Source organism: Gavialis gangeticus, unplaced genomic scaffold (genome assembly GCF_001723915.1).
Source record: "Gavialis gangeticus isolate Ggan-Ray unplaced genomic scaffold, GavGan_comp1, whole genome shotgun sequence".
In the NCBI taxonomy this organism is placed as follows: Eukaryota; Metazoa; Chordata; order Crocodylia; family Gavialidae; genus Gavialis; species Gavialis gangeticus.
This window is the reverse complement of record NW_017729025.1, coordinates 34,454,024-34,469,176: the sequence shown is the minus strand read 5'-3', so window position 1 is coordinate 34,469,176 and position 15,153 is coordinate 34,454,024. Positions and strand designations below refer to the sequence as shown.

Below are 15,153 nucleotides of genomic sequence, written 5' to 3'. Positions count from 1 at the left end.
GATAGCATACTGGTTTCATAAATGCAGCAAAGGACATTAAAACTACTCACAAGTGTCACCACAAATTCCTGTTATTCCAGTTTTAGGGGCCAAATGTTAGTAACACTGAATAGATAACATAATACAGAAACCATACATTTGCTTGTTAATAATTGCATGGGGAAAAATAAAGATATGTTGTGCTGGCCACCTGTTTTTTAAAACACCATCAACTCTTACATTTCCTTATTCTAGGCATAATGTAATAGTACACATCATACTAAATATAGCTATTTATGGTTTAAAATCTAGATTTACGATGCAGTTGTAGGATAAAAAATTGACAGCATATTTGTAAAGATATTCATATTATGCTAATTCTCAGCAGGTCCTCATGGCTAATATAGAGCCACAGACCTCTGAAGTATATCTGAATAAATAAATGTGACTGAACAAACAAGGATACAGAAAAAGAAGGTCTGCATCTTTGGTATGTACAGTAAAAGGAAGTGGTTGATAAAAATCAAATGAAGGAAGCAGAAGTGATCCGTTTACAGTTATAGAGTACGTTACAGTGAAAGAGCATGTATGTGCTACAAAGTAATGCCAACGGAAAATTTTAATTTAACAGAATACATGTACATATATAGTCACTTATTCCCATCCCTTTCTTCTCTCAAGTACTTACAACAATTGAAGCTCGAAGAGGTGAGTTGATTGGCAGGTAGAGAGTTGAGTAAAATGTATGATCAGGTAGTTCTCTGGTTTTACACTTAGGAGCCAGATGAGTGAATGGATCACTTGGTAATCTAGCGCAGTACCTAAAATTTGGAAAAAAGTAAAACAAAACAAAAAGCCATGAGAACCTAATCACACTAAATTTGAACACAAAATCTTGTATACATCTCCCCCCCGCCCCACACACATGGGAATCTCACCTCACTGATTTAAAAGGTATGGAAAATGTTAGTCTTTGACTGTCCCAATATTAATATTTACTAAAGTAAAATGATTTAAGTATATTTATCCATTACACATTTTAAAGCAAGACAGCAGAATCCCTTAAACTACCAGTAATTTGAATGTTAGGACTTGGAACAGTTTATGCAGCTTATTTCAGGCCATTGATAGGCATTCACTTTAGTGGGTAAGAATTTCTGTGAAATGCCTAGTGCTAGGAAAATAGTCCAGGATTTGGTGTTTACATGCATTCCACACCTTTGGTCGGAGAGCTACAAAAGGAGAACGCTCTAGCCAGAGGGTGCTAGTCAGCTCCTTAGGTTACCTCCCCTGCCCTTTGGGGAGCTCATTGTTTGATAGCCTGCCCTCTTCCCTGCTGGAGAAGGAGTCAGGCTATCAACACGCAGTTTTACAGCCAAAGGTTTGGGAAAGCGTGGCTGAAGAGATGGCATAGAGCCAAAGTAGAAAACACATTGTTAAAGGGAAATTCACAGTGCCACAGCCTATTCCGTCCTTTTTGTGCTACTGAATGGACAGCTGTTGCATATATAAAGGCATTAAATTAAAAGGAAAGAAAGTGAACATTCCCCCTACCTATTGATGTGTCCAATAGCAGTGTTAATTGTGACTCTTGGACTGTTCTCATCCGGCCTCAAGACATATGGTGGAAAGACATCATCATCATCCACAATGGGTTCCGTTTCAGTTTCGCTACTATCAACAGACTTTGAGCATTTGTTTCTCAGGATCTTAGCATTTTAAAAGAAAAGATCACAAGAGAAAGAGAACATATTTTAATCCTAATCTAAACCACAGTTAATAAAGAAAAGGTATTTTCTTCTGGCTTCATACCTTCTCAATAGCTTTGTAGGTTTTCAGATCTTCTTCAAAACTTTTGATTTTATCTGTGTCTGCTAACATGATGTAATTTGAGATTGGTGCCCTGGCTCTTCCTTTGGACTGCACGTAAGAACGGTATTCTGTGGGCAAATCAAAACGAACCACCAAGTTGCATTTTGGTATGTCAACACCCTCTTCTACAATACTAGTAGCAATAAGTAAGTTGGTCTCGTGTGCTCGAAATTTTCTAAGTACCTATAAAAGCAACCAAGAAAAGAACATTAAGAGAAAAGTTCAGTATATTTGTTAGGCATGACAATTCATTAAAAACCAAAAGTAATAAAAAAATGCAAAGGGATGGAACCTTTGTTGTTTGTCATTACAAATAAATAAAGGCAGAAGTACAGCTTTCCACCAAAATAAACAATAGAAAATCATTTTACAGCGCTTATGGCAAGAACATTTCATCAGAAGAGGCAGTTGACTTCCTATGAATTAAATTATAAACATAGGACTATATGTACCTAAAACAACGTGAGGATGTTTAACAACAGAGAAGAACCCACCTCCTTAAAACTTTATACATTTTTTTGGTTGTGCTGAAACTATCCTGTCTTTAGGATAAATCTAAAGTCCTTAATTTAAGAATAACCAATCAGCATTTCTGATGCTGCACCATGACTCTCAAAACAACAGATTCTAGAAGTAGCTTGCCAATATTAACGTTTTAATTATGTAAGTTTAAGAAATGCTTTTAGAGAACCTGCTAAAGAACATAAGATGTATGTAAAGAAACTAAAGCAAGAAATTCACACTAAAGTACTTTTGCAGCGTTAACTGTGATGTTAGAGTATAGTGTAACATTCTAGAAAAGGAATCCAAAATAAATCTAGTTAACTGAAAAGACTAATACAAGAAGCTAGAGTATACCAAGCAAAACAGCTCCCAAGCTGCTCATAAAACAGAAAAATACTTGCTGCTCTCTATGTAGTTTAAAGGCCACTTTTTAAAATTTAATTTGTGATTAAACAGTTGCCAAAAGTATTTATAGATATACATGGTCAGTTTATACACTAATTGCTGCTTTCAAGAGATTCAGTTGATTATTTGTTAAACGACAAGTTCAGCTTTCCTTTCTCAATATTTCCTTGTCATCAAAAACATTAATTCTCAGACTTTTAGTTTCTGCTGCCTACCTCCAGCCCCCAAAGCAGCCCACATCTGCCACCATCTGACCAACTGGTCCACAGCCAACCTCTTCCTCCAACACCTGCACAGCTCCACCTGCCTACTGACAGCCAGCCTCCCTCCCCAACTTCTTCCCCCACAATTCTGCAGACACCTAAGCTTAGTCTCCACATTCCAGCCCTAGAATGGAGGAAGAATTGTTATGTTTGCATAGTAATGTGCCTGGGATAATTTAATCAGTTCTGCCCATCTGCAAAGCCTCACTAAGACATCTTTCCTGCTTCCCATTCAAGAGGCAACACGTACAGTGCACATCCTTCATCTCAGCAGAACACCACCTGATGCCATGGGTATTAGACGGAAGGGGTCAGCTAGCCCACCTTTGCATCTGCACTTGCTGCCCACCTGCAGCAACATGGTTGAGAACCCATGACCTAAAAAACACTTTTAATACTCAATTCTTCAACTCAACATTCAAGTCCTTAAGTTACGCCAGCTACGTCAAAGACATTATTTTTTAAAAAAATCATCAACTTTAAATAAACTGGCTACTAAATCATTTAGTCTCTGTTAACAACTGACCTACCCTCTCTCTGTTTTTTTGATTAGATTTACAAGACCCCCTTCCCAAAAGAGCCTCAGAGTGGCTTACAGTAAAACCTAGATAAATTATAAGGGCAGTGAAATATTAAAATGAAATATTTAGTAGAACAAACCAGGGACGATCCCAGGGATGGAGGTGGTGCAGCCTCACCTCCCCTTTGGCCATGTGTTACGTATTCAGTGAGCTCTCTGAGCTCCCTGGCATGTCAGCACAGCTTCTCCTGGAACTGTGAGCTCATTACTGATCAACACGGGCTCTGGCTGCAGCTATATGAAAGCAGGGACTCCAGCCAGAGCCTGCACTGACCAGCTGTTGAGCTCAGAAACCAGAGCGTACGTGAAGCTCCAGTAGGAGCTGCACTGACATGCCGATGACCCACACTACCAAATCAGGTGTGGCCATGCCACCCTTGCTGCAAAGCCTAAACCAAGTCTTGTAAAATACAGAATAATGCAACAACGTCTCGCCATGCATACAACCCACATAAATGCACCACAGAATAACATTATTAAGGATCCTGGCCATTAATATACAGAAACAAAAGCAAACTTAAAATTAGTCACTTAACCCAATAATTTAACAAATAGGGATTCAAGACAGTGACAACATTCTGTTTGTATAACTTAAGTATCAAGTTAAAATGTTTCTATTAAAGTCTTACTTAAAAAAAATTAAATAAGGTAACAGTATCAAAGTATATAAACTAGATATTATGAGGGTTGAGGTACAATCATAGCATTTATAGTGGGCTTCATGAACTGGCAATGCAAAAATGTAGTTCTGAAAGTAATTTTTACCCAAGGGACTCAAAGTGAACACCAAGACCACAGGTTTTCATTCTACAGGAAGCTCAATGTAAATCTGTGCTAATGATCAGCACAAACTGTTAGGACAGAAGGTACACTAAAGCTTAATATTCTAAACAGCAACCAGGAAATCCAAGAAATTTTTTTATCTGAAAATAGTAATATACCGCTGTTAATCCACTGGAGGAGAATTAGAAGGTTGATGATGTGACAAGAAGAGAAACTGGTTTTAAAGACCACTTTAACGTCTATCCATTGTGTAAGCCGACAAAGCAATTTCTCTACACAGATGTCTTTTTTTTTTTTTTTGGAAAGAACATCTGCATCCCAAATGTGTGCGCAGATTTGTCAAGTCAGGGTAACTCTTGGGCTTCCAGGAGTTATCGCAGACACAGATTTTTCCTGCAAATGAAATGATTATGACGGTAGTGCTAATTTCTTATTTTCAATTAAGTTACCTCTTCCTGTTTTCTGAATTCCACTTCCATCTGTTTGTTACGGGGTTGATTCTTTCCAATGCCATGTCCAGTTATAAAATTGCTGCTGATGTAGGCCAGCTCTGGATCTTGTTTACCTGCTTCCTTTATTAATCTAAAAATATCACACACATTTTACAAGTCACACTCAGTTGAGAAAGGAAAGTGGGTTTTTTGTTTTAAGACCTGCATTCAAAGTGGAAATTTCATAATCAAGTATTTCTCGAAATATAAACAAAATGGCCACACTGTTCTTTTTTAAAAATGTAACTTTAAGGGGAAAACTGCTGCAAAGATGACAAAAGTGTAGAAAAAAATGTAGGAGTGTTTATGTGCTATATGAGATTTAAAGTGTTAGAATTATGTACCAATAGGCCAAGATTTTCAAAAGCAACTGGTGATGCAGGTGTTCTTCAAATTTCTAGGTATTCATTTTCATACATTTCAAAAAGATTTCCACTTAAACATCATAATAGTGACATCTGTAGAGGAGTTGAAGGCTAGACTGAACCCAGGATCTCAGGATCTAAAATAAGCCTTTACTGTCTATGCTACAAGACCCAGGGCCCCGTTAGCTCAAAAGCTGTACAGACTCATAAGCCTCAGTGGGCTTCAGTGGGTCTTGTCACTGAAGCGAGACAGAGTGCCACACTAAGTAAGCATGGAGTATACCTGAACAATTTGAGACGTACAATGTTTAGTTTCCTATTATGTACGACTTTCCTACTCCATCAAGCCATACAGGCCTATCAAAGATTGTTAAAGTCTAGATACCTTTTAACCGGTTTTCTAACAATAAGCCCATAAAACCTGAAAGCATCTTACTTAGAACAAAAATAATGATCTCAAAATACAGCATTTAATTTTGATAGCCAAGATCTTTCCTGAAAAATTAATAATACTCTTTATTTCAACTATAAAATAATGCATTATATGCCTACACATCTTCATATAAAGCAGCAAGATAAGCAGAAAAAAACTAAAATAATTCTTCTTACACAGAAGTGCATTTTCTCCCATTTCCCTGAGATGTGCAATTCAAAACAAGTTAAAAAATACCTCCAGCAATTAGTAACTTTAACATGCATCTAATGGTTTATGATGCACGTGAATTATGTCTTTAGCATTTTCCACCTACTAATTACAAATGCAGAGTCTATTAAAATGAATTATGCGGTCAGGCAATTCTTTGGTAAAGAGAGATTTTACTCATAAAATGAAAGGGAAGCAAGCAGGGCTTTTTAAGAATGGCAAACATTTCCTAAAAAGGAGCTTACAATAACAAGAACTCCACTGTATAGTTTTAATTAGGTGGCTATGAAGGAAACCTCAAAATAACCTGACAGAAAGGTCAAATGGGATATTCAGGAAATAAGCAAGTTAAAACACTTTGATCATTACTATGTGTAGTAGTACAGCCTACAGCAAGGGTGGCCAACTTATGGCACATGTGTGACTAGTGGTACAAGCAGCCTCTGTGCAGCATGCAGCAAATTGGGTGGGGGGGGCAGGGAGCAGAAAGTAGAGTGGAAGTTCAGGCAGGAGAATGGGATCAAAAGTGGAATTTGAAAGGAGTGCAGGGCTTCAACTTGTGGCAAGCCTGCCAAAAAGGTTGATCCCTGCTTGTAGCATATGTGCTACTTTAAGAAAAGTAGTACAATGGGTCTATAGTGCATTACCTTTAAGCTTGCTGTAGATATTTACATTTTCTGCTGGAACTGAAGGATGGGGTCTTGACTAATAAGGCCCAAAATGTTTTGGGACCACCTAATTTGGGAGGTTTGCCTTTCTCCTTGTGCCCTACAGCAGTGATTATATAAGAGCAGGCCAGTGATCTGAGGCTTCTCCACTTAAGGGAAAAGAAGCTTGCAGAGTATTCCCCATGAAAGGCCTTCTGCCCTTTCTGGGTCTCCTGGTCTTCCATCTTTTAAGAGCTGTAGTAAAGAAGATTGGGTTTGCAAACTATTTGGAAGAGCTTGATGCTGACTTTCTCCAGGCTGAAGAGTTTTGGGGGGAAGTCACCTTTTGGAATGGGAATTAAATGTCTGATACTAGTTTTCTGTTCTACACCCTATAACTTACATCAGGGGTACCTAGAATCCCTAATGGAATATTCCATTTCAAACGCGGTCGATTTCTAATTATGAGGTTTTAAAAAATATTAAAAAAAACATTAAGCATCAGCCTATACTCAATTTTACTGGGAAGCCCAACTTGAATCCAGTAATGCGTTAACAAGTACATGCACACTACAGAGTGCAATAAAAGGCAGAGAAAACGGATTTGAACCACTAAAATTGCATGTGTGAAAATGTATGCTTCAAAGGAAACGTATTAAAACATGTATTCCTATACACCAAATATAGGATATTCCATTTTGTCTTCAGAAAAGGGAAACCACAGACCCAGAACATTTAAGTGACAATGAAAATAAGCTATGGGTAATTAAAAACAAACAGCAGGGTCTAAAAAGATGTGGGAAATGTAATAGCTGAATTACAACTTTGTTCATATTTGTACATATTCATTTGATTTCCTGCACTGATTTGTGTGTCAACATAATTCTAAAAAAAAACAAAAACAAACTGAGTACCTTTTCCAAAATACAACACTTCTCTTCCTCAAGATCTGTGACATTAATGTACCCTCCACTCTTCTCAATGTTAGATCAATACTGTTATTTTTAAAGTTTTACCTGTTCAGGACAACTGCTGTGTATCTTCTTTCCACAAAAATAATTCCACATAAAATATTAGTAAAGGGAGAAGGAAAGTTTGTTTCTGGCTTTTCTTTCTCCTCAATTTCTTCATCCTCATCATCATCTTCAGAATCACTCCAAGAAACATAATTATCTTGATTCCTATTGTTATACCACTCAACACTTTCAAACTGCTGCCGTTCATATGGTTTATATTTGCGCAATATTTCAAGCAGTTTTATTACTTTTGGGGTAACGAATTTCAGGTCAAGCGAGGCAGGTGAGAAGTGCTCTTCACAGAGTGCATGTATTTTCCTTAGGAAAGTGTCTGTAAACAATAAAAATTTCCTGTGCAGCTCCTCCTGCTCATGTTTAATATATTTCTGTAGCTCTCTCACCATCATTCCAGCTACCTTATCTGCACACCAGGGTCCCAGAACAACCAATACAGCTCGGCAGTCTGACAGTATCTACAATAAATGAATTCAAATGTTAGTAAACTGCAATGTACCATGCTGAACCTAAGACAAGGTACAGACATCGCATGTTTACTAGTACTGTATCAGTGATCAGAAACCATTCTATATCCATAACAGAACAGAAGTTCGGCACACACAGGCTGGTTTAAAAATGGCAGAACCTGGTCTAGATTTGTGCCCCCCCACTCTTCCCAAAAGGCAAATGTGTGTTCCATTTGCTACCAATCCAAGCTACACTGCTGACAGAAAACCATGTAACCTACATGAATTACACCTCAGGCTTTTTGAATGCCTGTACCTAGCCTAAGCATATGTTGGGCTTTCATTTCTCACATGACGATGATCTGCTCTGTAAGCATAATAGTGTTGGGTTTCTTTGCAAAGAAGATCTCTCTACTTGCATTTTAGAAGACTCTGAAAATGTTGTTTTAGAAAAGCTTAAAATACTAGTTCAGCAGAAATCCCTGCCAAAAGGAGCTGAACTTAAATTCTCTCTCTCATGCTTTGACAATTGGGATTTAATTACTATTCCATATTGTTTGGAATTTTGCCTCAAAAAATGCTGCTAGATATTGCAATGTTTTATAGGGTAGTTAGGTAACTGAGTGAATGGGTAGTATACACCCTTCAGTTTAATGCAATAACAATTTTTTAAAAAGGAAATCTTTTTAATAAATATTTTAATTTGATTATTAGTTATTAAATTTCTTGGCAAAATATCAATAGGACAACAATGCAGCCTCTCAATGCATTACATCTATTCAGTAGTATTTAACCAGATCTTATGAAGTGTGTTCTCTCAAAAGGAAAAAAAAGCTACACTTAAGACTGAGATGGAATTTAAATGTTAGTTAAAATATATTTCAATTCATTTATACAGGGGCTAGTAGTATTCAACATGCTGGATTTTATTTCATCAAGTGGAAAAAGCTACAAAACCATTGTATCCTTCATGACATCCCTACATAGTGTTGTGATGATACTATATCACTAAATACAGTTCACAACCTATCATATGCTGGTGCGTTATTATAATGGAAACTGCAATATCCTGTCTGTTTTGTGATACAATTTGCGGTGGCTCTATGAAACTGCTCAAACTTAATCTTTCATCTCGTTTCTTCCCTTCCCCTCTATTCCCAACTGCTTGGAGGCCCAGGAAAAGCTACTGATGATATGCATCTGCCTTTAGTCTCTTGTTGCCAAAGTTTGATAGGTAGGAAAGACACTGAGTTAGATCCAATAAAACTACAGGCAGAATTCAGATGCCTAAATCAAAAGTTGCAGTCTAAAAAAACCCCTTTGCTAGATGTTGCCTAGCTGGGAGAGAGGTGCGAATTAAATAGCTTAATACCCAGATCATGCTTACACCAAACTGGGATTCAAGAGGTAGGTAATTCTCTCTCATCAGTCTGTTAAGCTTGCTCCAAGAATGCAACAATTTCCTCAGGGGACTGAGAAGTTAGCTCCTTACAAAATGCTAGTGTCACTTTTTTTTAAGGAAGTAATGGCAGGATGCTCCTGCTTCATATACAACCAGCCAGTGGCTAGAGTAGCTACTCAAAGCAGGGCAACAACAGTGGGGGCAGTCTTGATACAAGGATGATAGTCTTCTGGTAGATAGGGAAGTCACTGGTGAGCCTGGAGATGACCAAAGAGGCTAATCTGAGAGAAAATGTGGCAAATATCACTAGGATTCAGTGCTTCCTCCTGGAACTGTCAGGTCACAGCTCTTTCCCATTGTCTCTCTCATCAGTCTGCCTTCATAGTGAGATGAGTTTGCTTGAAATTACTGATAGCTTATCGTGTTTCATGGTGCCGCTGGGAACGATTCAACATTTGAGTCTTCCACGCGTTAATGTTGAACCTCATTTCTTCAGATTGACCTTCAAGGTGTTCTTGAATCTTTTCTTTTGCTCAACTCTAAGGCAGTAAACACTGGTGAGGTGGGACTATAAGACCTGTTCCAAGAGCCTTTTGTCAGCCATCCTTAAAAGATATCCTGTCAAATGCAACTGGTGCCATGTAAACCTGGCTTGATGCTGGTGGTGTTCCCTCAAGCCAGAATGCTGGCATTCATTCTTCTGTCCTTCCAACTGATATGGAGAATTTTCCAAAGACATGAAGGTAACACTCCAAGGCTTTCAGGGTTTCTCAAATGCAGTCCAGGTTTCACACCCATTCAACAGGGCAGGGATGACAACAGCCTAGTAGAGATCAGAAGTTTGGTTTGGGCTTGAATTTTTCTGGCTTGGAAAGGAATTTAACCCACTTTCCCATTTCCTAGATAAGTGTTCTAAGCACCTGGTTGTCAAACCAGGTTCCACCACCAACCATTCTTGTAAAAAGCAGTGAGCCCTCCTCAAGTCTTTCAAAAAGGTTCCAGGTGTCTGAACTCAGTAGATAATTCCAGCTTGTGGACCTTAAGTAGATGAAGATGTCTCTGCTGCAAAGTGACATGCTCCAAGTCTCAGAGATGGACAAGACTTTGGACATCTCATGGTACCCAGCATTTCCTATTGCCTACTGAATTTGGGATAGCCTGGGAATAATGCATCCTGCATTTGTGCAAGGGTTTGGACTGGAGGATCCTGTGGTCCTTTCTACGATTCTAGGAGTCTAACACAGGATTCTGGATACTACTTGAGGGAACAGATGGCTGAAAGTTGGGCATTGTAGCCCAATCTCAATCTCACATGCCTGAGAAATCAGTTAGCCAACTGAAGTACCTAACTGTTACGTGACTAAGTCCTTTATTCAATGTAGCCCAACACACCTTTGACTGAAGAGACCCAACATTTGCAAGAGCTGAAATGAAGCAGAAGAGCCCTAGCTATAGTTTGTAACTTACTCTCATCATCCTGTAAATAATTGGGGGCAATTTTTCAGAATACTTCCCAAAATACCCTTTTTTCCTTTCATTAAAGTATTTAGGTTTAAACTAGAAAAGCAGCTGGGGTGTCAAATTCTTGACTACCACAAGGAGTACAAAGAACTAGCAACGTCTATAAAAGAAATAACGTAACCGTATAGAATAAAAGGAAAAACAGGACTTCAAGATCACAAACTGGACAACAGTTCTAAAGGACAAGAGTTAATTGAAATCCTGGCCTGCCTCATGTTAACTGGAGAGTTTATATGAAAATTCCTTACAAGTACCTTGGAAAATTAAGATTAGTTCTGTTCATACATTTAAGGCCAGCTGTACTAAAATAAACATTTTAGCAGTCAACAGGGGAAGCAATGAATATGCAGTGATGAAAAATTAAGTATGTTGACATATTGCATTTTATACGTGTGTTAAAGTCCATACCTGCTTAGAAATTAATGTAGAATCTCTCTCTTTAGAATGTACAGATATGTTGCAGTCATTTAGAAAGTTAAGTGCTTCATCCAATTCCTTTAACAATCTTTCATACAGGCCACTTTTGTCAGTATATGGTCCACAATCTACCACAATTTCACATGGCTGAGAAGTATATCTTCATTGTGAGGTGGTGGAAGGAGGGGGGAAAGAATAGGTCAAATACAGATCTGGAAGTCAAAAAATGTTTTCGACTACAAAGATTATGTACTAAGGAGGTAAAAAAGGGTACAAACAGCTTGCAGATTTAAAAAAAATAAACTCAATGGCAAACAGAAAACGAACATTTTATAATTATACATTTAATCAAAATTAGTAATATTGCCTACCTCAAGTACAGCACTTTTCAGATCTCAAAGTGCTTTAGAAAGAAGGTCAGTATCATTACCATCATGTTACTGATGGGGAAACTGAGGCACAGAGAAGACGTGGCTTGCTCAAGTCAAACTTGCACGCCAAAGGTTATTGGTTACTTTTTTTTTTTTAAATGCACTGTGATTTGTTCTTTTGAGAAACAAATGCAATTTACACACTACGCACAAAGCTAAATATACATTTTTTTATTTTTCAGGGCTAAGTGCTGGCTCTTCAAGAGTGACAGAGCTATATAGGAAGGTGAGCTTCTCCAAAGCGCATATTTCAAGGAAATTCAGATTAAGGGACTTTTCTGAAATGTATCAATGTGACTAAAGCATTTAAATTACCGTTTACTTTAACATGAACATAAAGGTAGATAAAGAAGGTAGTCAGCAGGGCCAAGTGTGCAGTTAATATTAAAACAACAGAAGTATTAATTGATGAATATTTCCCTTGCATTACGAACAAGCAGAGCCTCATTTTTCCTTTATTTTGATAACACGCACAACATTTCTGATTCTGTGTATACTCATCGAAGATGGTCCCTTTTCTGTCATGACATTTCTGAATGGATTTTATCACTTCTCCCACTCCTTCCCTCCTCTTTCTCTCCCTTCTCTTCCCCCTGTCCTGCCAACATAGCAACTATTTTAAAAATATGGAAGACTTCTAGATCTGTAGGATCCCATATTGCAGACACTGTGAAATCCTACCCAACCGACCCTTGGGGCTACAGCAGTTCCTATAATACGCAAGTTATTTTCCAAATATAAGATGCAGTCTGTACTACAAAGGAGTTGCTTTCCCAAGTTTTTTCAAAAGAAGGCTTCACAATTCATTTTAAAATTACGTGAAGACTTGGACAGCTCCTAAATTTAAAAAGGCTTTTGTAATTTACTGCTCAAGAAATGATTCAGTAAAATTTTAATAACGTAGTAGTACTGTATATACAATTTTATAGATGAAACACAGGCATGATATTTAACATCTCAAAACTGTAAAACTGAAATATACCTGTCTAAGACCACCAAATCAGTTGCAGTTTCTGCATTGCTTTTTAGGATTTTCTCCAGTTTCTGAATCTTCTCCTCTAACTCAGCAGGATCACATTTCCCATTTAAAATGGAAGCAGTTAATCCCAAAATTCGAGGACACAATGGACAATTCTCACAAATCTGTGAAAAAAGCGGAACAAGCATAAGACAATTTCACCACCTCTGCATCTTGAGTGTAGCTTTAATGGAGGTATCAAGATACCATTTTGTAAACTAGCATTTCAACACAAGCTGTTAGAAAAATAGTCTAACTCCTTACCAGATATCTTCCTTATAACTGAACTAACTAGCTAAACCTTAAGCTAAATATAAAAAGTTAAACTAAAAAAAAAATTTAAAAATATTATCCTAAACGTTTTAAAAAAGTTAACTTCCGCTATTCTTCCACCACCTACAGACATGAATGGAAACAAAAGCAGGTGGAAGATGTCTTTGCAGCATTATGAAATGCCTTATTCCACACAGAAAAAAATAAAACCTACCGCACAGGCTGTAGCTTGAGGCAGGGAGGAAGAAAGAAAAAAAGATGCAGAGAGAGACTGCACCAGTGTTTAAAAGTTGTCCGATTTAATTCAGGTATTAAAAATAATACAAGACTAAAAATGTCTTGAGAGAGAGAAGAAAAAAAATGCACATACACCTCACTCAAGCACCCTAACCAAGTCACTGGTGAAATTTATTTCATTTTCACAATTAGATTTAGTTTTAAATACACAATACCTTTAACTGCATTACTACACAATTCTAAATTATTTTTCTAATTATCATATGGAACCCTGATGATATACTGATTTTGCTGTCACTTTCACTAGAAATGTTTCACTGAATTAATATTAGAGTGAACTGTGTCCCAAAATACTTTATATACTCGCAATATTGTCTAAGTCTCATTTTTAAACTAGATGGGAATTGCATAAGCTTTATTGTAAGCACACGAGCAATTTAAGATGCAAATGTTCACTTAATCTACAGTACAAATTTTAAATAAAAGTTCTCTTAAACCAAGCAATTTTAATGAGAATGAATGACATGCTTCTTTAGTTTTTTTAAAAAAGGGGCTGCTGTTCTTAACACCCCAGCTTTAATTGGTTACCTCTGGTGCAATTCACAAAGAAAGTCTGGTGTGTCAATCTAGAAAAGCAATACAAACCCTACACCTAACCATGTAGGTAACCGAGTTACTTATATCAGGTTCAGCTACTGTGCATGACATAGGGTGTCATCATATGGGCTCAACTGAACCACTGCATCCCTCACCTAAGGCTCTTTAGGATTCACAATTCAGCAAGTTTATACAAAGTATGCCTAGAAGCCAGAACCATTTCAGTTAAAAAAACAGGACTGGAAGAAAGTGTTGCTGATAGTAATGGGGGGGACTTTTTATATAATAGCCTTGTGATTAGATTACTCAAAAGCCAGGTTTCCCACTTCCTCTCTAATTCCCTCATGAACCTGAGAGGATTCAAACACATTTCCCACCTCTGAGATGGGGCCTCTTTAGCCCTCCTGTTCTAGCTAAACTACTGCATAAAATGCAATGCAAGACACAGGGAGCCACAGAGAGCAAGCAAGCAAGCAGGTAGGAGAACTACTACTCATAATGAACGCATTACTCTGCAAAGGAGAGGTTGTAGGTCCTAGGCCCTGCTTCAAACACTGTACATACATTTGGTATTAAAGATTCATTGGAAAAATATATGCAATGGATCTGGCAGCAAGGATTGAAATCCAGGACTTCTCCCATCCCAGGAGAGTAGCCTCCTTGCTGAGCTACATTCGCACAGATCTTACTTGTACTCTCTGTGGCTCATTTTTGCAAGGAATCATGCATCCCTTTATGCAAAATATCCTAAGTTTCAACAGACAGGAGGTAGGGACTGCCCATGTCCCAAGCGTGCTTACGGATCCAAATCTGGGAGAGGTGCAATGCCTTTCTCCAAGAGATGCACCCTCTCTCTACAGCATTACTTACTGGCTTAGGTATCAACCTGCTCAGTGCGCTCAATATTAGATTCCTAACATTCCCCCCCATTTAAAGTATAGTGTAGTCTGAGTTTATGAATTTAGGTCCACATCCAAGTACTTGATTTTTAGATGTAGTGATGCTGATTGGTGCCACCCTAATTACCTTCAGGAATGTTGTTCTTAAATCCATTTAAAAATTAATACACTGGCACCACAACAATATATATAATTTTGAGCAATAAAGCTCTTGGAATAAATTATTTAACCAATAAACAGAACAGCTCCTTTCTAATTAAAGTAATCAAGAACATATATCAACGTTAAACAAACAAATTTTATGAAAGGCTACGTTTCTGAATAGTTAAAGCTGTGACTATCTGCT

The 15,153-nt window shown here is 37.7% G+C and overlaps 1 protein-coding gene across 5 annotated transcripts in view; it reads right to left on the bottom strand.

Moving 5' to 3' along the window:
- The window catches only part of DICER1 (dicer 1, ribonuclease III), a 140,702-nt gene that overhangs the window by 60,878 nt on the left and 64,671 nt on the right, over nucleotides 1-15,153 (bottom strand). For all 5 annotated transcript variants that reach the window (XM_019518610.1, XM_019518612.1, XM_019518611.1 and 2 more), the window contains 7 exons: nucleotides 12,766-12,926; nucleotides 11,344-11,512; nucleotides 7,549-8,021; nucleotides 4,836-4,968; nucleotides 1,792-2,034; nucleotides 1,534-1,688; nucleotides 668-800 (listed from right to left, as the gene is read on the bottom strand). In XM_019518610.1, the coding sequence (XP_019374155.1) occupies nucleotides 668-800; nucleotides 1,534-1,688; nucleotides 1,792-2,034; nucleotides 4,836-4,968; nucleotides 7,549-8,021; nucleotides 11,344-11,512; nucleotides 12,766-12,926 (1,467 nt within the window). The remainder of the gene's footprint in view (nucleotides 1-667; nucleotides 801-1,533; nucleotides 1,689-1,791; nucleotides 2,035-4,835; nucleotides 4,969-7,548; nucleotides 8,022-11,343; nucleotides 11,513-12,765; nucleotides 12,927-15,153) is intronic.